The sequence below is a fragment of the Acartia tonsa genome, chromosome 6 (genome assembly GCF_053477335.1).
Source record: "Acartia tonsa isolate MP-2025a chromosome 6, ASM5347733v1, whole genome shotgun sequence".
In the NCBI taxonomy this organism is placed as follows: domain Eukaryota; kingdom Metazoa; phylum Arthropoda; class Copepoda; order Calanoida; family Acartiidae; genus Acartia; species Acartia tonsa.
This window is the reverse complement of record NC_137265.1, coordinates 41,715,652-41,742,698: the sequence shown is the minus strand read 5'-3', so window position 1 is coordinate 41,742,698 and position 27,047 is coordinate 41,715,652. Positions and strand designations below refer to the sequence as shown.

Genomic DNA, 27,047 nt, shown 5'->3' with positions numbered 1-27,047 from the left:
TATCACAACTTTATAGATAAGTTATAGGATATATTGTTATCAAGGATCGAACACAGTAATAGTGTCTGACTGATTATGACGTAACAAAAAAAATTAGCCAATGAGAGGCCACTATAAATTTTACCATTGGTCAATAACGGCCTCTCATTGGCTAATTTTTTTTGTTACGTCATAATCAGTCTGACACTATTACTGTGTTCTCAAGGATCAATAGTTATAATTTAATTTTAAACAATTTTTTGCAGCTTTTGCATATTATTTCCTCCTTGTTTTTACATAATCTACATCTAGCTAAAAATCTTTTATTATAATCAGGAAAATGCATTCATAGAAATTATCATTTCTGTCATAGATAGATAATTTGATAGAAAGATAGAGAACAAATTGCAACAAACTTTTTGGTCATTTAATTGGATATGTTTTCAAATTCAAGTAATTTCAAATCTTAATTCGATTGGACAAACAGACAATACGACGAACATATCTTTGAAACTTCCTAACCGATATTTTTCTCTGCAGAAAAGTTTTTAGATGCTATTAGGCTATTTAAAAAAAGATGCCCTGAAATGCATAGTTCCTGGAAGATAGCGGCAAAACCACTATAAAGGGTCTTTATGTGTTTTTGTTTGTATCGAAAAATCAAATAACACTTTACAAATTAGGTTATCTGTTACAGTGAAGCTTCCTTTAGATCACGTAAAGGTATATATTTATATTATGAGGGAGTAGCTTCACCTATTTGTTTTGTATTTTAATCTATTCAAGAATAGATTGATACAGTGCTGAATAAATAATATAAGCAATATAAGAGATTTAGTATCAGGAAAAGAGGTAAATTGGTACTCAAAGTTTTGGAAACATGTTCTATCAATCGTTGCCTTAAAAACATTGGGGGACTTTTCTTACATATTGATTGGGTTGTAAAAACTATCAGTGTCGACACTCTTCAACCAATAATTTTAATCTAATGTAGAGCTGATTTTCTTCTCATCATTCGGATGTACATCTTTCTATTACCAATTGTCTTATCCCTTAAGATCCCTGTATAATATGCATTTAGTAAAGTGCTCTTTTAGTATTTTCAGATTTAAAAATTTGCATAACCCTGTAAAGAGCATAAAAGCTTTGTGTTGACAAGATATTCAAATGTTTTTTTCAACAATAAAAGAGGTGACAGCTGACATTCTATTGACAAAGTGTTATTTTTATAATGCCTGCATTGGGTTGATATAAGCTCTTTATAGTGCCTAAAAAAGGGGATAAATTTAGAAACTTTTGGCCAATGTATCCTGAATAATATCATGTTAGAATAATAGACAATTTTAAAATGACGTCATTCGGTATACATTGGCCAACAGTATTTAAATTTATCCCCTTTTCCATAGGCACTATAACGAGCATCGGGTTAATATTACACTAATTAATTACATTATGATTATAATTTCATGTTGATATGATAACAGCATAAAAATGATTGATTATTTAACATGGAGGGGGGGGGGGGGGTAATAGAAGATTAGTTATTTATCGCATCGTATTATAAACAGCTTTCCGCGGATATAAAAATGTACAATAACAAGATTAAAACCAATTTTTTGGCCCATTTTTATATATTTAAATAATTGGATATGATAAGTTGCTATACATAATTTTTCAGTATGGCTTAGAACCAATTATATTCCACCGTATGTTAATCGGCTTCGAACTCCTATAATATCTTAGACGACGTGTTGTTAGACTTTCTCAAAATTTGAATTTAAGGAGAAGAATCATTGTTTATCACTTCAATCATTTGATATGAAATTTGAGATGTATGTGATGATCAGGCTGTCGTGTTGTGTATACCTAATCTTCCAAGAGGTAACCATAGATAGATATATAGATAGATAGATAGATATATAGGAAAATATTACTATATTTCTATATGATATTAACCATTAGAATACAAAAAAAACATAATTTATAACCATTAATGCTCAAAAATCTTTTTTTTGCCCTTATACATTTTATGCATTATTCATAAGTATATTTTTTTTGTATATTTATACTATATATAGTCTATTCTATACTTATATCTATACTATCTAATGTATATTAGTAAAGCTGTTTTGTATCAAACCAAATACATATTTATCATTTAATTTTCAAAAAGATTACAAAATTAAAAATTATCACGTGTTAATTGGTAATTTGTTCTTGGATTGGGCTATCAAGGATTTGGTACTTTCTAGATGATACTTAAAAGTTTTCGAAAGGGTTTGTGGTAGAGAGAATAAGTAAGACATCCTTCTGAATATGCTGTGATGGGAAATTATTACTCTTATTTCCTGATTTAAACAAAATTATGATAGAAATATAGTATTTTAACAATGTTGCTGATCATGAGAAAAACTAAATAATAATTTTGAAAAATTTATTTTAGTTAATCCTAATGATAAAGATAAAAGTAATGATAAAAAATGAAAAGCTTGTTGCTGGTAGACAGAATCCAAAATTAATGACATTTGGTTTTTTCACAATCTTTTCTTTTTTGTTCTTTGCACATCCTGTTTTTCGGTTTCCAACCATGTCTAACTTTCAAGTGTGCTTTATTGCAACTGACATCACCATTTCTTACACATATACTGAAATGAGCAAGGTATTAAAATCTATTCATTAAAATAAATTTAAAGAAAATAAAAATGTGTGTGCAATACTGAAAAAAACTAAAATAAGGTAAGTGGCGTATGCAATTTTAAGATATCAATATCTACGTTTTCTTTATGTGCAACTTTATATCCTAACAATTTAACAATATTTGAAATACATTTTTGTCTTATTTGGATAATCAATTAAGTGTAACATAGTAATAGTATCGGGTTGTGAGCCTTATTAGAGTGTAAGACAGACATTCAGAAGTAAAACAATATAATAGCCAATAAGCTAACTATAAAAAATCCTAAACATATTATAAGGTGCTTTCATTATAGTATTTTTTTTAGACAGACATAAATATTTAGATACATTGTAATACAAAGCACTTTTCAAAAATACATCAAATTTAGTTCAGTTGTTATAATATAATAGTTCATTTACCATTATATAATAAAATGATTTTTAGGCATGTATTTCATAAGGTGGTGGCAAAAGGCAAATCTAGCCCAACAATAAAAAAAAGGAGTACTTTAGAGCCTATTTTGATTGTTAAAATTAAATGGGCTTGTTTCTACTTAATCTCTAAAATAAAAACATCAGAAATAAAAATGTGATTACTTACTTATAACCTTCTTGGTCTTTGCATTTCCGTCTATTACACCCATCAGCCAAGGAGATCAAAAATTTTAAATAAATAAAAATAGATAAATCAATAAATAATATGTTTAAGAAAGTTATGTATACTGATTGTAAAGGATTTGAACCCTTCTTAGTTTTTTTTACAGTTGCTTATTAAAACTCTGGTTATATAGCTTTATTATTACCTAGGATGACAATACAGGCAAAAAGGTTCAACAGTTTCATTGTTCAAAGTTGATGTTAGACTGATACATTCATAATTCAAATAGTCTGCTTAAATAAGCAGTACACGGTTGGACCCTCAGATGTCAAAACTTTATTTTAGTGTTTGGCCAAAATGACTTAGCAATTGTATCTGTAAGTACGTCTAATAACACCCTTTGCTATTTTTAAAATCCTAGAAAATTTTTTTTGCAAGAAAATTGCATAAATTCGCAACCTTTTTTAGAACCACTACATAACTCGAGTTTTAAAACTTTTTATATAAAATCCTTTTTACAAAAAATATCAATAATTACTTAAAATTAAACCTGAAAGAAAAAAATTCTCATTACACGTGTTAATTTTCATGTTTTAGGTCTTTTTTTGAGGAAAACATAACTTCTCCTTTTTTGACAATAATATATTTTTTTAACAATTCAAAGTAAAATATAATAAAACTTAAACGATTTTTCTTGAATTATCAGTTGAAAATTTCATCAAACATGCAATTTAAGTGATGAAAATTTAATAAAATCATTTTTTGAATGTTTAGAATTACCAATTTTCTACATTTAAAACAAAATGTTAACAAAATTTAAAAACATTCTAACATATAACTTCAAAAATCAATAACATTTTATAAAAAGATGTTTCAAAAAATAAATCATTAAAAGGTATTAAAATGCATTTGAAATTACTTAAAATTAAAACGAGAACATCTTTTTACACTGTATTCTGTGAAATAGAGTTTAAATGACATGATTAGTGAATGAAATATTTCCTAAACTCATTAAGCCTTTTTGTGACTATATCAAAAATAATTTATTTTGTTTAATATTGTTTTTTTATTCAAATATTTGACAAAATTTTCCCTACGTCAATAAAATAAAGTCAGTTATTTACTGTTTCCAGGTTTTTCTTTATAATTTTAAGAATTAAATATAATATAAATCTTCATTATCTTTTATTTGAATTATCATACACATTAAAATGTGAAGTATAAGCTAGAATAGCACTTTTTTCAACGAATATTTTAATGACATTATATCAAAATAATTCCTCTTAAATATCACACAACATATGATTGGGAAGTATAGCCATTTCTTGGAGGTATAATATTTACAAAAATACCATTAATTCTGTTTTTATCAGAAGTTAAAAAAATTGAACAATTCTAAAACAATGGTTGGCTGTCTAGATATTGAGAACACTAAGACTACGGCTCTGTTCTATTGAAATAACGTTGCAAAAAGAGGGGTTCTGAAAGTAATCTACCTAATTTTATTAAAAGAACCAACAAGTACTGTCAGTATCTTTTTTCTTGTAATCTAGCAGACAATCAAATCATAACACAATTTTCATGATAAAATATTCAGGTTTCTACTTCACATTTTAAAAAATATACTGATCAATAAAATGTTCAAAATTTTACGTTGTACTAATTGAAAAAATATGTTGTAATTCTTATTTTAAAGTTACATTTTTATCCCTGACAAAATCATAGACGACTTTTAAAGGCATCTTATCTAAACTTTTTGAAGAAAAACTTAAAAACGTTAATTAAGTATGAAAACTATTTTCTTCGATTTTTCTGAAGTTATTATCGCATTCTATGGGTTTTTTATTATCATTTACTTATATCGAAAGTGCCAAACATTGTACCCCAACTTATTCATTTAATAAAAAACGAAGCGTGAGTATTAAAACAAGTGTTTATACCAAATCCCATTCTAATACTACGTTTCAAATGATGACTCATACCCCAATCCTACAATTTTCCATTAATCATGAAACAATGGGCAATCCTCATCTCAATCCTTAAATAAAAGTAGCAGGATGATTATCTGTCTGTCTGTACCAAATTATCTTGCTAAACGCTTTACCAATATGTTTTTTCTTAAGAAATTGCCCCTAAATAAGAGCACCCCCCCCCCCTCCAAAGAAATTGATTATTGCTTGGTTGGTGTCGACTCCTCCCCCCCTCCCCCCCGTAACGTGTAAACAAGACTTAAACAAGGATGACAACATCCATAAAAGCGAAACTCAAAATAATAACGTAGCACAAATGAACAGAATAGGCAGAATATTAACTTATAAGTCTTAATGAAATCGTATATAAATATATTGCAAAATTGGTTAATTACCGATTACTGTTCAAGGGCATACTTACATTTTTAGGACTTTACTTTAATGTTGTTTCAATATTGTACCATAATCTCCTAGGAATCATTATTCCAAAAATCAAATCAATAGAATTGTATCATATAAAAATGTTGTCAAAAGTTAAATATCAGCATGTTTTAAATGCACGTACGAACTTTCTTGTAATGATTAAAGAGTTGCTACGCTTTCTAAATTGTACTTAATCATAGTGCATAGTTTGAATTTTTAAAGATAATTCTAATAAATAATAAGAACAATCCGTCACGTACGTACGGACCGACCTTAAATAGAGAAAGCTTCGTTTTTAAAAACTTTTATCGAGATAATTAAGCAAAGAAGCTATTATTAGGAAGTAAATTTATAATTTTATCTGATTCTAAATTCTTTTAGCTTAGGTAATAACTTTGCACTTTTGTTTTTTTTCAAAAAAATCTCATTGAATCTTTTGATCTATCTTCTTTGTTTTGATTCTGTATTAAATAACAGACAGGCAAACCAACGGATAATTTGATTTAAAAATTTAGTTCAAAAATGTCTACAAACCAGCAAAATGACAAACCCCAAACTGTCCAGTTTTGAGCAAGACGATTCCTGTGACGTATTATAAAAAGGGCAGGGGGGAAAAATATATCTTCCCTTTTCTCCCATCTCTTTTATAGAGATTTTCTTCCCCCCTTCCCTTTTTCTTTCCCGAAACGTATATGACGTAACTGGAATCGTCTTGCTCAAACTGGGACAGTTTGGGGTTTGTCAGCAAAATCATAGAAAATAGTCATCAAACTAAAATAAAGCGAAATAAATAATTACAAGTACAGACCGATGGATGAAGTAAGTTATATACTGTAAGCTCATCGGAATATTGAATCTCCGTTATTATGAATAAAGCTGCTTAGGTTTTGACTAAGCAATTTTGGATTCAAATACACAAAGGTATTTTTTTTCTTTTTGATTTTTTTCCTTCCCGAAAAATTCAAAATCAATTTTTAAAATTCTTTTTAATAGTGTGTATGACCCCGTGAACCCACAACACAATAATTTGAGTGTGTGTGTCCCTATCTTGTGAATTTGACATACATATTTATATTTTTTTTTTCTGAAATCAATTAAAAATAGTTTCTAGATGTTCTATAGAGTAACTGGATAGGATTTCTTTGCCTGTAAGGTATTTCTTATTACTTATATAAAGAGAAAACTGTAGCTGGATATAATAACGATTCCCCCCATCCCCTCCCCTCCTACTGGATCAACAGCATGACCGATAAAAGACGGGGAAATAGCAAGCTAAATTGAAGGAAATTTTTCTCCTGTCATAATATCTACAAATAATCTACATCAATTTTGCCTTTACACGAAATGATATTCATTAAAATTCGATTGAACACATCAAATATTAAATAAATACGAAGTTATACCATTACTAATTGAAATAAATTTTTGGAGAAATTTTTAATATTAAATAAATCAAAATTATTAAATGATAAATGTATGATAGAAATATTGATAAGAACCACTTGTTTTAAACAAAAAGTCCCTTATTATTTTGCAATCGGATTGAGATCACAAAGGCTCTAGCTACTTATAAAAGCGGGAAGTTTGTAAATATTTTACTCAACACACTAAATCGTTACAATTTTCATGAGAAATACGCATTTTATAAGGCATACAAAACGCTCTAATTTTCGTTCTATTTAACGTAATTTTATTTTTTTTGCTGGTTATTTCATTTTACATATACTTTTATCATTTTATCAAAAAAAAATTTATCTTTTTTCATCATTTTTTGGAGAAATTAATGCTTAAACTAAGGGTATCTTTAAACGCAAAATTGACGCACTTAGAATTAATAATGCGTATTGGGTACAACGGGGGGGATAATTTCAAGACATGCATGTTCCAAAGATATCTTTTTTTCCATAAAATTTTAATGTTTAGTCCACCGGAGATTACCCTGAAAATCATACATCAATTTAGGAAGATAATTTTTGTAGAATAGTTACTGAATTTACAACTTTATGTACTTTAAAAGTATAGTTAAGATCAAAGGCGTGCAAAAGGTTGGTATAGGGGTTGTTTACACCACCCTTGTAAAATTAGGGGGGATGGATACACCTCCCTAGGTGTCCACCCATGTCCACCCTCTTGAGAAGAGCCTACACCCTCAGATACACCCCTCTATAAATTCCAAGGGGGTATAAAGGAAATAAATTTACACCCCTTAAAATAAAGTGGGGTTGGGGGTGTTTAAGGAGGGTATATTTAAGCAAGTCACTGATTCAGATAATTCTATGCTATCTATTTTTAGGTAAATTAATTACCAGACTTTACTAAAAAAATCTTGCAATATTCTGTACAACTGTACTGTACAACTTTTAATTAGTAAATTGAGACATGAGGAAACTCTCATACATATGTAGGGGGGGGGGGGAGTTAATGCAACCATCCCATAATCAATTAATCCAAATTTTGTTATGAAAATTGGCATGTGTAATCCTTAGTAGGTCTGTTTTTCAAAATTTAACAAAAAGTTAAGCTTAAGGGGGGGGGGGGGGTTAAGGCAACCATCATGTAATCAATGCACAAATGGCACCAAAAATTCGAATTTCATTACAAAACTTGGCATGAGTAATCCTTGGTAGATCTTTTTTCCCAAAATGGAACAAAAATTTGGAAAAGTAATGGCTAAGGGCTGTTTGCTCAGCTGTTTAGCCAGTTTTGGGCTATTTTCAGGGCAAATCCAGCAATAATTACGTAGGAATCATCCATTAGGGATAGGTTTTAAGGGGTGTTGAGCTGAAAAATACTACCAAAAATAGTGGCAGCTGGGTAATGGCTTATAAGGATATAAAAAATTGAATATTTCCATTGAATTAAACTTTTCTTAATTAACATTATAACTTTATGTCATGGACAAGGACATATTACAAAAAACACTTTTTTAATTTCTAGATTTCGCTGCCAAAAATGGCTGAGAACAGCTGTCAACAGCCAAAAGTATATATTGTAGATTAAATCATCCCACCATGAAAAAATTTTTGCCCCCAGTAAAAATGTGGTTGATTTAACCAAAAAAATGACCCATGCTAAATATTTTTTTCTGTGATGCAATAATTGTGACCTCACGAGCACTTCAAAGTTTTGAAATCTGCAAAAAGAATGTTTTTTTAGTTCTTTTGTGTGATCTCAATTTTAAAGATTTTTACAAAATTTCAATTCTAGTATGTCAATATAAACCTGAATTTACCAAAAAATGGAGCAGTCTCAATAATAACATATGAAGGTGTAGCAAGAAATCTGCAAATTCAAATTCCATTTTTGCAGTTTTTCTTACCTAACTTAAAAAAAAATTTTAATTTTGTTTTTCTTTTAGATGCAGTAACTACTGGACCAGGTAGTTTAAAAATTTTAGCTCAATATATATCAATTGTGCCCACCCTCCAGCACCAAACCCCCTCTTTATTGATAAGAAGACCATTAATTTTATTTTATTAACTTTTAAAATACCACAAAAAAATTCATTTGGCAGCTTGCTAATGGCCGCAGCACAGCTGGGAGCGGCCAAGAGTAGAATGAGTAGATAGGGCTTGTGACGTATCTCTAGGTAGGTTTTTAACAGTCTGTGTAACAGCCCCAGCTGCCAAATGGATGGACCCCCACTATTTATAGTAGTATTTTTGAGCTCAGTAACAATAAAAACCTACCCCTAGACATGTCACAAGCCCTATATACTCTTCATACTCTTAGCTGCTCCCAGCCAGTTTCAGCCAGTTCTAGCAGCTGGTACAAGAAATTTTAAAAATGGATATTTAAAGCAAAAATATGTTTCAAAAAGTTGATTCCTATGCAATTAATGATAGTTTCGCCCTGAATATAGCCCAAAAACGGCTAAATGACTGAGCCGCCAGCTGTTAGCCGTCACTTTTGCAACTTTTTGTTCCATTTTGGGAAAATAGATGTACCAAGGATTACTCATGCCAAGTTTTGTAACAAAATTCGAATTGCAATTTGTGCATTGATTACGAGATGGTTGCATTAAGCCCCCCCCCCCCTCAAACTTGAGTTAATTCCTTTAATGATCTTGATAGATATATGTTTATAACTTTTAATATATTTTACAATAGTTTTTAAAGTTAATGTTGGGAGGAAGATATATCCCAATCCTCTTTTTATAAAAAAAAATTTTAAAATGTAATAAATTTCTTATGTAAAGTAGGTTTGGTAAAATCTTAATAAAATCACCCTTGATTTTAGTTAAAGGGGGCTGTTAAAAGTCATAAGTGGGGTGTCAAAAAATTTAGTTGTTAATAAATTAATGGAATATAACCTGATATTATAAATTTGAAACATATTTTTGATGTACAAAGAGAATAAAGTAACATGTATTACACTTTTTTTCATAGAAGAAATTGAATCATTTTTTATTTGTTTTTTTTCAACACAAGGTTATTTGTGTATCTCTTGGTACAAGATACCACCATATTATTAGTTAAATCTAATTTTTTATAAATTAAGTGAATAAGTCTGTTAGACCAAGGGTAGAAACTCAGTAGATAGACAGACAGACGGGCAAGAAGAATTATCAAAATTTTACTAAAATAGACAATTAATTAGATAAAATCCAATAGAGAACCTGTGAATGATCAGACAGACAGAGGGACAGACAGACAGACAGAGGGACAGGTAAATAGTAACAGAGAGTCTTTGAGGCATTAACAAATTACAATTAGGCTATGCTAGATGATTCATTGAAATCCAAAAGAGAGGCAGTTAGACAGATAGACAGACAAGTGGTGGGACAGACAGACAAAAGGACAGACAGACAGAGGGACAGACAGACAAATGGGTATTGCCTAAAACAGTTTGGCTGCTATATGAATCATTAAAACCGACCGTAGAAAAGAAATTTACATTAGTTTCTTATTTCGATACTCAACGCCCCCCCCCCTCCCCCACTCAAAGGGGTTTATTATTTCTTAATATCAATAAGTGACTTTTCAGCTTAATAAAATTGAATGTACTTTTTATTTCATAAATTTATCTTAAATAGAACGAAAGTTATAATCATTTTATTGTCTACAAGATATATGCTTTGAGTAAAAATCAACATAATTGTCAGTAAAAACGTCATATTTATGCATATTTACACAGTAAATAAATTTTAAAATTGTAGTTTACTGTAATGAATAACTTAAGGGGGTTGTATGAAATATCAAAAACCTAAAAAAAACCTAATTTGGTTAAATTAGTCCAAGTAATGATTGATTTAGTACAGTACGTATGAATAAGTTGTCTATTTCCTACCAGAGTCCTTGTGAGATCTAATGACAAATTTAACAAAAAACTTTCAAAAGTAATAAAAAGTGGAGATAATTGATAAAAATATAATAAATACATATTATATCATGGCTTCGAAACCTTTTAATATCCGCTGGATTAGAACCGGTTTTCAGACATACTGAAAGATCGTGTATAGCATCGTATTACAAACAATTTTCTACGAATATTAAAATAAAAATTATAAAATTCATACCAGTTTTGTCAGTCAAGGCCTTCGGCTACTCGGGTTTAACAAAACTGGTTTTAATTTTACAATTTTTATTTTAATATTCGTAGAAAATTGTTTGTAATACGATGCTATACACGATCTTTCAGTATGTCTGAAAACCGGTTCTAATCCAGCGGATATTAAAAGGTTTCGAAGCCATGATATAATATGTATTTATTATATTTTTATCAATTATCTCCACTTTTTATTACTGATACTTGATAGCTTTTGCATTATCTATTCTTTTCTATCAGTTCTTTGTTCATTTATTCCTTTGGAAAAAGAATCAATTAATACATACACACAGGGTTAAGGACATGGTTACTTAAAAATACTCAGGGATCTTAAGGGATACGACAACGAAACATAAATTTACATATATCCCCAATGATGATAGACACAATTTCTCGATATTTAGATTAAAATTATAGGTTGAAAAGTTTTGACAATACCAAATTAGAACAATTTAATGAAAATTAAATTAAAGAATCTAAAGTTTTTAAATCAACGAATAGGATAACATGGTAATTAAACTTTGGGTACCTGTATAATTGGTGTCCATATCTCCTCCCTTCCCTGGGTAAAGAAAAACATTCTAGTTGTTCTTTATTTTCCACTTTTGTAAATAATAAAAAAACCTATAAAAAAAATATGGATGCTTTTATGATAATTGTATTTAAATAAAAGAGTATAATTCATAATTTGAATAAATTTAAAATATTATTATATTATCTACTTTGTCTGACTGTCTGTCCGTTTATCAGTCCAACTGTAAGTTCGTGACTGTTTGGGGAAATATGATTTCAAGGCTGCATTTTTTAGGGTTGATTTAGATCAGTCTCATGTTAAAGCACTATCCCCACAGAGCCTAGGTGCCTAAACGGTTAGCGAGATCTTTAAGGACAAGCAAATATAAGAACAGACAGACAAACAAACTTAACTCTACTCTATATCCTTATATAAAAGTAACAGGACGTTTGTGTGTTTGTACCAAAGGGTCTCTCTGACCGCAAAACCGATATAGTTTTCCTTTACTATGTAGCTTTTCATAGGTCCAGGGAAGGTTTTACTTCTTACCCCCCCCCCCTCCTCTGCCTCAACTCAAGTGCCCCCTAGAGGCCTCTAGGGGCGTAACCGATAGTTAGAAATAAACTGTTACTATATATTTACTAAAATTACTTTATAAAAACCAATATTATGTAAAATAAAATATGATACATACACAAAAAATACAAATTATACATTGTTAAAATAAGAATATTTTTAATTAAAATTATTGTTATATTTTTTTGAAGTTTCTCATAGATTCTGGGAAGGTTTATAGCTATTTTAGTGGAGGTTACCACTACCCTATCAAAAGAAATCACCCTTGTAAAATGACCCCCCATTAAAAAAAATTTTTCTTTTTATAACTAAAATTAAAATTTATATACATATATTATATTAAATGTATCCTACATTAAATCTGAATAAGAAAGAAAGAAAGTAGATCAGTCAGTCAGTGAGGGAAAATGTTACTTATACAGATATAACTGATACTATAATGATTTATGTTACTCAATACCTGATATACAATATTGCTTAATAATAAAACAAAATTATCAACAAAAGTATCTTTTTTTGTAGCAACATGTAATTGTGGTATCCGCCTCGGTTAAATGGCAGACACCCAAGTTCAAATGATTACGGCAGTGCGAACAGACGTGGACACCTATATTATAGAGAAGCTGGGCTTCTCTAGCAATCACTAAATAATAAACAGAGTCTATTCAGATGTTACTTTATTCTGTCAAAATCTATCATTAATTTTAAAGCATAGGGAGGGGTCAGGCTGACCCCTTCCCCGGTACTCGGGGGAGGGCCCTTGGCCCTTCTCCGAACCCAGGTCAGGGTTGCCATAGAACATGGCTTAAGGTTGCCGAATACCACAACTCTCCCCTCGGAAGGCTGGGAGGGGGTTTCCCTACCAGACTTCCGACAGTGGTTGAGGCCTTCGGCCCGCTCATTATGGGACTATTATTTACAAGAGGTAACGATTCAATGGAATCCTAGTGGTGATTTTCAGAGCTGATGGGCCCCCAACGTGGGGTAGAAGGTAGAGGCTGGCTTTTGTTGGGCACGTAGCTCGGCACCAGCGGGTGTCAGGTTGGCATGGGGCGCAGCCGCTGCTGGACCGGTCAGCAACGGGGCATTCTGGTTGGCGTTGGCAGCGGCTGGAGCACTGGCTACCAGGTTGACTGTCTGGGCGACAGCCTGGCCTCCCGAGGGGCCGCGGGGCTTTCCAGAGTGCGGCCCAGGCTTGCCTGGGCGGTCATTTCCACTATCGGCTGATTTCATGGACACCATTTCCTCGGCTGCTTCCCGACCAATAGGAATGGCATCCCAGTCCATTGAAAAGTCCCGGGACTTGGCATGGGTGATCCTGGCCCTGGCCAAGGCCTTACGATACAAGGTTGGGTGATACAGAAATACTTGTGACATCGCGTTCAGGGCGGCCCGTACACCTCCTTGTGCAGCTGCCAGGGAGATGATGGTTAAGTCTCCCAGCAGCTTTAGAATCAACAGCAACAGACACAGTATGGCTGCGCCATCTCCCCACTCGTGAATAGCCTGTCTGAATCCAGCCCAGACATCCAGGGTTTCCTCCCCTTCCTCCGCCAGTCGGTCAATATTGTAGGACACGATCCCATGGTCTCCGGTGGCTGAACAGCTGCCTTGCTGGACGCATGAGCCATACGACAGGCCGGTCAGCATGGCAGCCTTATACGCCGGGAACGCTAGTAGCTGCTGCCAGTCATTCAGCTCGGCCTGGGAATACAATCCTCCCGAGCTAAAGTCATCCAAGGGCTCGGTCAGCAGTTGCTTGGGTGTATCCAGCGGGGGCGGCCTCTTCTTAGGTGCGGGAGTTAGCTCTATCCACCCTTCCTCGGCGTGTACAGTTAGGGGGTAGGTGGAGGAGCAGGGAATCTTGGTGGCGTGACCGCTATGCACCTTTGTCACGGCATCTACAAATCCTGTGGGCTCCACCGGCACCTTGTCCCAACATTCATTGCTCTCCCTTACCACGTACTTATTACGTTGGCAGGTAAGCTGGAGCAATACATCTCCCCTCAAAATAGAGAACGTGCTCCCCTGGACACGCACCGGATGGGCCGGGTCTAGCTGCTAAAGCTTCCAGCAATTGGCCGCTACTTCTTCTTCTGCTGCGCTTCGCATTCGAGTTTCCAGGCTAAATCCAATGTAACCCGCGTGTATCTGAGCCTGGAGGGGGACATCCACGTCCCTGGCCGATACTCTGGGCAACGCTGCCGCGGCCGGGTCGGCTGCCACAAACAATGCTGGGTGGTTGGTGGCATGGGCCTCAAAGTCGCAGTTCACTATCGAGGTGGGGGTAGTCATGTTGATAAAGAATTGTGCCTGATGGTCAACCAGGAACGCATCCATCACCAGGCTGGGCTGGAGTCTGCGGATCAGCCTCAAGGGGCAATCTCTCCCCAGGTGGTCCCACACGTGCGTGGCCTCTCCAGTGACACAGGACAGCTCGGACTGGGGACACGCTAGGGTCAGGTGGTCGGACTGGGACTCCACCCGTCCGTTCTCAACTACGTAGGTCTCCTCCTTGACCAGCAGCCGTCGCTCCTGGAGCACTAACTCATTTCGGTACAGCTGGCCTTCAAAATGGACGTCCTCCCCTTCACAACCCACCCCCTTGGGGCTGTTGACCAGTGCGCCTATCATGTCGAGGGTAAAGAACAGGGGGTGGTTCAGCTGGAACGTCAATGGCTTGGTCTTGCCTGGCAGGGTGTAGACTCGGCTCCGGGCCAGGTCCCGGCACGTCTCTGGGTCAATCTTGGTTGGCCGCATGAGGGTGGGGACCGAGGTCACCTTCAGGTGGCCCCAGACTCCACACCTAAATGTCCACTGGGACACTGTGAGTTGACAGCTATATCCCATGGTCTCCCGGATCTTAACTTGCTGCAGGATATGTACCTCATGGCCCAGAGGCACCTCCTGGTGTAGCGGCTCCTTGCTACACATCTGCTCTTTGTTGAAGGCGGTGACATGGGTGGGGTTGGCACAGTCCCACCCTACTAAGACATAACTAGTTGTAGGCCACACAGCTGCTAGCAATAGGCCCCACAGAACCATCCACCAATGGGAGAATCTGCCAGACAGCCACCATCCTCGTGCGCGCATCTGGGGATTCTCGGCTCTGGCCACAACTGCTTCCTGGGGCTGGATACTGCTGGACTGCTCCTGGCTAGATATAAATTTCCATTGAGTGTTATCTTTAGACGCCCGGGGCGTCCCGATACCCTCCCCAATGACGGACTGACAGGCGACTGGCGCCTGTCTGGGCGTCGGCTCCCCTAGCCTCAAGGTGGCCCTTCCCTCGTCCATGGCATGCCCAGTGGCATGGGGCTGTAGTGCGTGTGGCACAGGCTCGCCCTGTATTACATCCCTCCCCTGCCCTAGGAACTCAGGTGCATGTGGCACAGGCAAGTCCTGATAACCCCAAATCTCAATCTCCCCAGCCTCTGGTGCGGGAGGCACAGGCAAGGCTGGAGGGTCCAGGTCTCTCGGTGGCGGCGACGGTTGTCGCCCCAGGCACCAGTGTGGGGGCGCTGGATAGCACCCCCCAGTCTTCACAGGTGGCGGCGGCGGTTGCCGCCCTAGACATCAGCTTGGGGGTGCGGGACCGCACCTCTCATCCTTCCCAGGTGGCGACGCCGGATGGCGCCCCATACATCGACTCAGACGCGCTGGCTAGCGCCTCTCGCCTCTCCCGCTCGGCGGCCGCCAGGGCCTCCCCGTACACCGTCCCGGTGGCGCTGGGTAGCGCCCCTCCGCTCTTGCTGGGGGTGACAGGGGTTACCTTCTCCTTCAGGGACTCGGTCTGGCAGGCACCATCCTGTTGAGGCTGAATGGCAGAGGCCGCATGACTTCTGGCTCCGCAATGTTGGTTGGCTGCACGAACTCCGGTCCCATGTGGTTGAGGCTGAAGCCCAGGCCAACCTGGTTGGGTTCAGCCGCTCCTCCCAGCACGTTGATCCTGGCTTGGATAGTCCCAAACTGCGGCATTCCTTCTGAGTGGCCCACAGCGCTGGGGGCGGCTGCTTGCTGGAGTGTTGCTGGGGGCGCGCTCCCTTCCATGTTGGCTACCTGGCTGGGCTTCCCTGAGTGAGCGCCCTTGCCGGCTACATGTCTCCTGCCGGCTACCTGGTCCCAGTCAGCCTTGCACTCGGCTGCCATATGGCCTGAGTAATGGCAACGTTCACATCTGGCAGAACGGTCACAGCGGGGCTGGGTGCGTCGCTCTTCTAGGCTGACCTCCATAGGCGTAGGACAGTCTCTGACTCGGTGGCCCTTCCCATGGCAGCGGTAGCAGCGGCCTGGAATCTTGGAGGCGTCGTCTGGTGCAACCTTCCCCATCTGGTGGAGACCCGTGAGCCCGTCGGTGGCGTCCACTAGGCACACACCTTACTTCAGCTGCTTGGTGATCATGGTCACGGTGAACATGGCTCGCCTCGTGTACTCAGGTACCGAGGCGATCTCATGTCCCATCATCTCGCGTTTCGCATTGGCGTTGCAGATGCCGCGGTTAAGCTCATTGATGAGCAATTCCAGGTCTTCGTGGCTGTAGGCCTCCCTGTACAGCGCGCACTTGGTGGATATGTAGGCTTGGATGGGCTCCGTCGAGTGTTGCCTGTAGTCCCTGAAGGCTTGCTTCAGGGTCTGGGACTCATAGGCTGGACGAAATAACATTTCACACTCGGCCTTGACTTGTTCGTAGGTCAAGGCTTGGCCTGCTTCTCCCAAACAGGTGGGAGGCCATCTCCGCTGCTTGCCCCGCCAGGGATAGTAAAAGGTCGTTGCGGCGGTTCAGTGTGTCATGGGGGGGTACGCGGTAAGCCGCCCATGACATTTCCAGCCTCCGGATGTGGGAGTTCCAGGACTGCTTGGGCGGTCCTCGGTACTCCGGCAGGTTACTCAACATCAGCTTGCGGTACTCGGCTGGAGCCGGCTGGGGATCGTCCTGGAGCCATCCTTGGAGCTGGTCGCCTCCTTGCGCTTGTTGCTGCTCCATCGGGTCAAAGGTTCAGCGACGGGACACTAAGTCTAAGTCAATACTATAGGCAGCTTACACTTATGGTTACTATCCTAGCAGCCACTACCGTTTATCACTTGGTTGGTAGTTGGAACTACAAAGATCTAAAATAGGTGTACACTAGGGTACTTTTCACTAGCTTCTAAGCTTTAGGGTAGGCTGGTAGGTGTAGAGAGTTGTTGAGGGTCTGAACTGCTGTCAGGAACTGATTTGGTTTTCCTTATCACACTGTAGATAGGGAGGGAGGAGCTTGCAAGTTTTTTTCTAAAAATATCTCTGTTGTATGCTATAGAGTAGCTCCTCTCCTGTGTGTGTGTGTGTGCGTGAAATCCCCTTTTCTTGCAACGCGCCTACGCGCCGTCAGAGTGCGCACACAGGTAAAACGCGCATCTATCCCTCAATCTGCTCTCTCATTGGTCCGCTTTATCTCCTTTGTCCGTCGAATTTTCGTTGCATCCCGAGCTCCGCTGTGCAACCTGTGAAATGCGCTCCGTTCTCCCGGTCGCTGTCTCCGCACGGTATACGGACTTATCCGAGTGTGGGGAGAAGGGGGAGCGCGTGAGGGGACGGGGTAAAGCCGCCCTTCCCCAGATGGGGAGGGGGGTGCCGCAGGTTTGAGGTGACTGGGTGGTGAGGTAATTGGGCTTCTCCCTTAATCCTTGGCTTATTCTTATGTCACCTCAATTGTATTTGCTTCAATTTATGGTGGGCCCCTCCCCTTCCGTTGGGATAAGGGGGTGTATTTGTCGTGCTGCAGGTTTGGGGGTCAGATTGTTTACCAATGCATTGTTATCTTACATCTAGGTTCTATTTTTGGCTTTATCACAATACACAACAATTATTTACCAAGCCCTGCCCATAAATCTATTGTTTAGCTTTCACACCAGGGTGGTAATCCATAAAATCTGATATAATATCTGTTTTTCTCAATGGATGGCTGCGCTGTAGCCTCTCAGGATACTTGGAAATCTGGTATAATATCTGTCTTTCTCAATGGGTGGCTGCGCTGTAGCCTCTCAGGATACTTGGAGTTAACGTAGTTTTCTTCTGCTTGGTACACTACACTCGTATTTTCGCTCACAGCTCGCACCTATTTTGCTTGTTTCAGCCAGTCGGCGGCAGGGAATGTCCCGTCCTGCAGCGCCGTGGGTCCGAATCCGGGTGGTGGCGGCAGGGAATGTCCCGTCCTGCAGCGCCGTGGGTTCGGATCCTGCTATCTTTTGCAGTAAATGGTGGCCTGTTTTCAGCCGTTTGCAATTATTTGGCCTGTTTCAGCCCGTCCGCAGGCCTGTTTCAGCCTTTGAGCGCCCAATCCTCCGTTAGATTTCATCGCTCTTCGCGGTCCTCCGTCAAGTTTCGCCGCTCTCCGCAGTCTCTTGTCCGATTACGCTGCTCTCCGGAGCTCTGGTTCCGCCACTCTCCATGGTCTTTCGCTAGGTTACGCTTCCACAACTGCCGGATACAGAATTAGACCTTGCTATCCAGGGTGGGTAATTCAGGTTGCTTGTGTCAGTTTTGCCAGTTTCACTGCTGGGAGTACCTTAGCCTCAGCTGCGCGTCTGCTCTACACTTGTGGTTTGCCGTAATCTCACACAGCTGTCACCAATTTGTGGTATCCGCCTCGGTTAAATGGCAGACACCCAAGTTCAAATGATTACGGCAGTGCGAACAGACGTGGACACCTATATTATAGAGAAGCTGCGCTTCTCTAGCAATCACTAAATAATAAACAGAGTCTATTCAGATGTTACTTTATTCAGGGTCTAAGGTTTACTAAAGTTATATACAACAAATAATAAATACACAGATTGGAATAAATAATCCTAAAGCAAAATCAATATATAATACATATACAATAATCAGATTGGGCAATAATGATCCCCCATCCCTGGAAAGGGTGGGGGAACCAAACAATACAGCTTAACCATAATAAGGCTGTCAAAATCTATCATTAATTTTAAAGCATAGGGAGGGGTCAGGCTGACCCCTTCCCCGGTACTCGGGGGAGGGCCCTCGGCCCTTCTCCGAACCCAGGTCAGGGTTGCCATAGAATACCACATAATATGTAACAAGGATGACAACATTCATAAAGGCAAAAAATGCACCAACGGAAAAGTGAAATTTATCACGAAACCATTACATATTGTTAAACAATTGTCTTTTGTTGTATGACCGATGAAGCTTTTTATAGTGCCTATAAAAAATGACGTCATACTGGCCTACCGTTGGTCAATTAAAATGTATACTGGTCTGCCATTGGTTATTTAGATTGTATATCGACCTATCATTGGTCATTTGTATTGAATGGCGTCATTTTTTTAAGGCACTTCAAAGAGCCTCATGACCGATAGACCAAGTAATTTTGATTTTATATGCTTTTTAGAATGGAGTCTCTGTAAAAAAAAAACACTAGTCCATCAGCCGAGAAAATCCCATTTTAGACTTACATACGGACGTACAGACAAAATAAATAGAGGAGCTTGGCTCATAAATTATATATGTGTATTGTATATTATATTTATACTTTTAAATAATGCATATAACGCCAAAGTTAGGTCAAAAAAGAAGCTAATTCAACGAGTTTTAAAATATTTTATTTCGCAGGTTTCTTCATTGCTCTGTTAACTGTGGTCTCATTCGCTCTTGTTGTCATCATTCTTGCTTTCATCATAGCAATTGTTTACCTGAGAAAGGTGAGTTAGTATGTAGTAGCTAAGCTGCGCTACATCTAAGGTCTGTACGTCATTTGTTCTTGCTTTCATCATAGTAATTCTTTACCTGAAGAAGGTGAGTTTTAAATATATAGTAGCTAAGCTGCGCTACATTTAAGGTTACGTCATTTATTCTTGTTTTAATCGTCACAGGGAGGGAGGTGACGCTGGACTATAAGTTTCTTAAACACATTCTCTAATCGGATGGATTCAAAGGTTTAGGTAAGTCTTTGAAATCTTGATTGGTTGGAATAAACTGGCAGTTTCAAAACATTTTAGTTAAGATCCATGAATTGACAGAATGGTGACCCCGAAAAAACTAAATAAGCTAAAAATAAATAATAATGCTGCTTGGCCAAAGGCATGTCTTTGTCTATAAAGTATTTTTTTTATAAAGATCTACCACAAATTTAAAGTTTTTAAACAATGAGAGAAAATTACATTTTTTTAAATTAGAAAGCTTTTTTAGCAAAAATAGACTAATTGATTTGTAATAAGGAATTGCAAAAACTGCAACGTTAAAAATTATCAAAGATTTATACTATTTTTTACAAATTTAAAATGTTTTGACATAGAACGTTTTAAAACTAATACCTACCCTCAAAGATACTCGCCTGCACTTTTAGTTTGTTATCGCCTAGCATAAAATCAACCAACAAACAAAGATTGCTTGTAGAGATTATTCGCAACCCAAAACCAATTTCCTTAAAATGAATTGAATTAAGTTTTTGCTTCTGAAATGATTGGGGTCTATTTTCTGGTGTTAAATCATTTCTGCAATCATATATCACATTATCAAATTATTATAACCGCATATTATTACAACAGAATAGTTATTTTTCGCATCACTTCGTATTATAGACAGCTTTCTGTTGATATTAAAATGAAAAACTGTTTAGATTAAAACCAGTTTTGTTAGGCCAGAGAGGCAGAAGGCCTAGGATAACAAAACTGATATTAATGTTATAATCTTTATTTTAATGTCCGTGAAAAATTGCCTGTAATAAGATGTTATACATAATATTTTAGTAAGGATGATAGCCGGTTCTAATCCACCGGATATTAATCGGTTTCGAAGCCATACTGGGAAAAAAACTTCCTTTAATCTGATCCTGTAACATCCAATCCGGTTTCTTACCTATTGTATTTTTTTTGATGCAAATATAAATCACTATAATGATATTATATGATGCGATAGTGAAGGCACAACCTTTTTCCATCTATTTGCATGCATTACAGACAGATCAGCAAATTTCATTAAAATAGAAATTTTAAAACTTCATGGCATAGAATTGTCGACCAGCGTCCATGTAATAAAAGTGGTCAAAGCTGACGTAGACGTCCAAGGGTGGGGGATGTTGACCCAACTTAATCTGTGAAACCTCAGTCTACCCTCCTAATTTTTTGTTAGAAATGCACTAGATTTTGCCCCTTTTAGAATAAAAAGCTGGAACGTTCCTGAAAGCTGAATATAAGAACTATACAGTAAAAAGAGAAATCATGCCTAGCATATCTACTAGTTGTAATATGACTTTTTTTTATTTTTGGCTATTTAGGCCATCGACTTGACGCTTTAAAAAAGAAATACCTTTAATTACTTTTGCTTTTAAGTTTTAAGTACTAAGTTAAACATTAATTATATAAATTGTCAATATAAAGAACCACTTAATATGACGTTTATTTTAAGCAAGTGCATTTAAATTCTCAAGTTGTACTTTACAACTTTAGTCATATTTTAACTGTGAAGAAGAAACACTTACAAAATAATCAGAAATGCCTTTGAAATGTGCACATGAAACAGATTTCTAGGATCCAGTAATCTTACTTTTATCACAGTACATCTTCATGGTTGGTCACAGCTGTAAGTGTATTGTGATATTATCAATTAAAAGCCATAGAGAAATTGTTTTTAATTGAAGTAAATTGCAGGTTTTAGTAATAGTCGCAAAAGAACCTTTTTTTTACATATTTAATTAGGAAGGCTAAAATGCCCTTTATTTTAACCAACACAATAGAACTTAATCCTAAATAAAACTGGGATTTTGTTTTAGTAGTAGGTTAATTTAGACCAAATTGGAACTTTAAAGAAACGGCGGCGAAACTGCCATTCCTATCTATAAACATTTGAAAACTTAACAACGGACCAACTAAATTATAAAAAAACTAGCGGGTTCGCCCCTAGCCTTTAGGGGCTTTGCCCCAAGAGGTTTGATCAAACCAATTTTTCGTATTTAAAAAAAATTCTTTGGGGGGGGGAAGTCGACCCCACTATTTTAATTTTAGTTTTAAAAAGAAAAAAAAAATTTGGGGGGGGGGAATTTTTTTTTTTTTTTTGGGGGGGGGGATTGGGGGTGTCCCACCCCGCGAGAAAATAGTTATAAACCTTCCCGGGACTTATGAGAAGCTACCCTGTAAAGGAGAACCCGATCGGTTCAGCGGTTAGCGAGATCCTTCGCTACAAACAAACAGACAGACAGACAACAGACAGACAGACATCGTTCTACTTTGTATTATAGATGATGCTCTTTGGTTTTGGGAATTTTCACAAAAAATTCAGCTGTTTATCTGTTTACGTTTCTGCTAAAATGTTTTACACAGACAAACAGATAAATATTTCAAATTATTGAGTAGCTTTGTTAACATTATAAATACGAATATTTGATGTTTATAAATAGAATTTAGAAGTTTTAAGGTTCACTTTTATTTGTAGAATTGAGGCTTCTTTATAAACATGATGTCTGTCTGTTTGTATGTAATGTCCTATATTTTAAAACTTTTTCTTCTTATTTCCCTCAACGTTTCTCATGAGCATTAGATCTTTTCATGAAAATACACTTTTTCGAATTTAATTCTTCTGCTAACCTAAAAATTTTCTTTAGGAGCCTAGAAATACATGTACAAAATTTCAGCTCTCTATCTCTACTGGCGACCTAGCGCCAGGCATGTAAAATTTCAACAGATAACGGTAGCACGGCGGTTTTAACAATATCTCAGCAATGTGCAGGTTTTAAGCTCTTCTGCATATTTCAATTTAAACACATAAGGACAAAGGTATATTATCCCAAAAATCTTTTGTCAAAGTCTACTCTACACCTAGCGCCAGTCAGTTTTCTAAAATCATGCATTTTATACCTGTGAAAATAGAAATCGCCAGCGCTAGGTGTAGAGTAGACTCTGACAAAAGATATTTGGGATATTATATCTTTGGGCTTATATGTTTAAATTGAAATATGCAGAACACCTAAATTCATCTTCCAAGCCATTCTCTAAGCATTTTATTTTTTTTATGAAATAACGGGATTTCAAAACTGCCCTTTAAAAAGGCCTAAAAAATATCTTTTTTTGTCACTTTTTTCACTGCTTATAGTTACAACTTATTAAGATATTATGCTCAGTTAAAAAATTGGCGCCTCCAGCATCAAAACCGGCAAAAACTGGCAGTTAAACTTCTGTGCCCCTACTTGCCCCCCTCTTCGGCCAACAGTAGTTATCTCAAGAAGTAAAAGAGATATCACACAGAAAGAAAACTTTTTAAATAAAACTGAACTAAGTAATCATTACAGATTTCATTTTGGGACTTTCCTTCTAGGGGCTTGTGGAGCAAAAGACCCCCCAAAACACTAAAAATATGAGTTCTGAGCTTATTTTTAAAGATATCAACCTTATTTTTTTAAAACTTTGTTAACATAATGGAAATCAGTAACATTTACAGATTTCATTTTGGGACTTTCCTTCTAGGGGCTTGTTTGGCAAAAGACCCCCAAAAACTAAAAATATTAGTTCTGGACTTATTTTTAAAGATACCAACCTAATTTTTTTTTGAGAAAACTTTTTTCACATAACCAAACTCAGCAACCTATACAGATTTCATTTTGGGACTTTCCTTCCAGGTGCTAGTGGAGCAAAAGACCCCCCAAAACACAAAAAATATGAGTTCTGAGCTTATTTCTAAAGATATCAACCTGATTTTTTTATAGAAAACTTTTTAAATAAAACTGAACTCAGTAATGTTTACACATTTCATTTTTGGACTTTACTTTGATGGGCTTGTGGAGCAAAAGACCCCCAAAAATACAAAAAATATGAGTTCTGAGCTGATATTTAAAGATATCAACATTATTTTTTAAAGAAAACTTTTTTAACATAACCAAACTCAGTAATGTTTATTGATTTCGTTTTAGGATTTTTCTTCTAGGGGCTAGTTGGGCAAAAGACCCCCAAAAACTAAAAATATGAGTTCTGGACTTATTTTTAAAAATACCAACCTAATTTTTTTGAGAAAACTTTTTTCACATAACCGAACTCAGTAACCTTACAGATTTCATTTTTGGACTTTCCTTCTAGGGGCTAGTTGAGCTAAAGACCCCCGAAAACACAAAAAATATGAGTTCTGAGCTTTTTTTAAAGATATCAACCTGATTTTTAAAAAAAAAAACTTTTTAAAATAAAACTGAACTAAGTAACCATTACACATTTCATTTGGACTTTTCTTTGAGGGGCTTGTGGAGCAAAAGACCCCCCCAGACACAAAAAATATGAGTTCTGAGCTTATATTTAAAAATATCAACCTGATTTTTTTAAAGAAAACTTTTTTAATATAACCAAACACAGTAATGTTTACAGATTGTTGTGGAGCAAAAGACCCCCCCCCATATTTTAGTGTTTTGGAGGATCTTTTGCTCCACAAGCCCCTAGATGGAAAGTCCTAAAATTAAATATGTAATGGGTACTTAGTACAGTTATTTTCAAAAAGTTTTCATAAAAAATCAGCTCAATATCTCTAAAAATAAGCTCAAAACTCATATTTTTATTGTTTTGGGGGTCTTTTGTCCCACCTGCCCCTAGAAGGAATAAAAGTGTTTGGAGGGGGGGGGGGTCTTTTGCTCCACAAGCCCCTAGAAGGAGAGTCCCAAAATTAAATCTGTAATGGTTACTGAGTTCAGTTATGTTCAAAAAGTTTTTATTAAAAAATCAGCTCAATATCTCTAAAAATAAACTCAGAACTCATAATTTTATTGTTTTGGGGGTCTTTTGTCCCACTAGCCCCTAGAAGGAAAGTCCCAAAATGAAATCTGTAAATGTTACTGAGGTTGGTTATGTTAACAAAGTTTTCAACAAAAAAATCAGGTTGATATCTTTAAAAATAAGCTCAGAACTCATATTTCTAGTTTTGGGGGTCTTTTGCCCAACAAGCCTCTAGAAGGAAAGTCATAAAATGAAATCTGTAAACTTTACTGAGTTTAGTTATGTTAAAAAAGTTTTCTTTAAAAAAATAATGTTGATATCTTTAAATATCAGCTCAGAACTCATATTTTTTGTTTTTGGGGGGTCTTTTGCTCCACAAGCCCATCAAAGTAAAGTCCCAAAATGAAATCTGTAAACATTACTGAGTTCAGTTTTTTTTAAAAGTTTTCTATAAAAAAATCAGGTTGATATCTTTAAAAATAAGCTCAGAACTTATATTTTTTGTGTTTTGGGGGGTCTTTTGCTCCACTAGCACCTGGAAGGAAAGTCCCAAAATGAAATCTGTATAGGTTGCTGAGTTTGGTTATGTGAAAAAAGTTTTCTAAAAAAAAAATTAGGTTGATATCTTTAAAAATAAGTCCAGAACTAATATTTTTAGTTTTTGGGGGTCTTTTGCCAAACAAGCCCCTAGAAGTAAAGTCCCAAATTGAAATCTGTAAATGTTACTGAGTTCCATCATGTTAACAAAGTTTAAAAAAAACAGGTTGATATCTTTAAAAATAAGCTCAGAACTCATATTTCTGGTGTTTTGGGGGGTCTTTTGCTCCACAAGCCCCTAGAAGGAAAGTCCCAAAATGAAATCTGTAATGGTTACTTAGTTCAGTTTTATTTAAAAAGTTTTCTTTCTGTGTGTTAATATCTCTTTTACTTCTTGAGATAACTACTGTTGGCCGAAGAGGGGGGCAAGTAGGGGCACAGAAGTTTAACTGCCAGTTTTTGCCGGTTTTGATGCTGGAGGCGCCAATTTTTTTTAACTGAGCATAATATCTTAATAAGTTGTAACTATAAGCAGTGAAAAAAGTGACAAAAAAAGATATTTTTTAGGCCTTTTCAAAGGGCAGTTTTGAAATCCCGTTATTTCATAAAAAAAATTAAAATGCTTAGAGAATGGCTTGGAAGATGAATTTAGGTGTTCTGCATATTTCAATTTAAACATATAAGCCCAAAGATATAATATCCCAAAAATCTTTTGTCAGAGTCTACTCTACACCTAGCGCTGGCGATTTCTATTTTCACAGGTATAAAATGCATGATTTTAGAAAACTGACTGGCGCTAGGTGTAGAGTAGACTTTGACAAAAGATTTTTGGGATAATATACCTTTGTCCTTATGTGTTTAAATTGAAATATGCAGAAGAGCTTAAAACCTGCAAATTGCTGAGATATTGTTAAAACCGCCGTGCTACCGTTATCTGTTGAAATTTTACATGCCTGGCGCTAGGTCGCCAGTAGAGATAGAGAGCTGAAATTTTGTACATGTATTTCTAGGCTCCTAAAGTAACTTTTTAGGTTAGCAGAAGACTAAAATTCGAAAAAGTGTATTTTCATGAAAAGATCTAATGAGCATAAAACCTCAGTCCTTATTTTTGTAAGCCCTTTGGGGTTAGGAACCCACCCCTTATTGGTTTGGTAAAGTAAAAAATATTTCCTCTCCTCTTATTTTCAATTTATTTATGAAAAGCTCATTTAACACATATTTTTTAAGGGCTCTTCTTTTAATGGACAAATAACTCCTTGTTTTCTTCTATATTAAGGAAACAATTTATACACATAAATCTTCATAGAAAGAAAAAGTACCGGTAAAAAGATATTCACAGTATGGTACATTCAATCTGAAAATAAAAATTATAGTTAAGAAACGAGTAAATAACATTAAACCTGACTGAGAATGTTCTAATTGTCACAGGCCTAAGCAGTCATTATCGAGATCTTAATCAACTGACTTGAGACTGACAAACATAATTTATTAAAACTTCTAAAATATGTGTCCCTGCTGTTTTGATATCTTCCATGGGCACATACCT

General features: G+C 36.5%; 1 protein-coding gene across 1 annotated transcript in view; it reads left to right on the top strand.

The window, feature by feature from the left end:
- The window catches only part of LOC145322693 (uncharacterized), a 96,753-nt gene that overhangs the window by 45,258 nt on the left and 24,448 nt on the right, over positions 1-27,047 (top strand). Inside the window, exons 7-8 of the mRNA XM_080164905.1 lie at positions 1,828-1,860; positions 19,893-19,981. Of these exons, the coding sequence (XP_080021031.1) occupies positions 1,828-1,860; positions 19,893-19,981 (122 nt within the window). The remainder of the gene's footprint in view (positions 1-1,827; positions 1,861-19,892; positions 19,982-27,047) is intronic.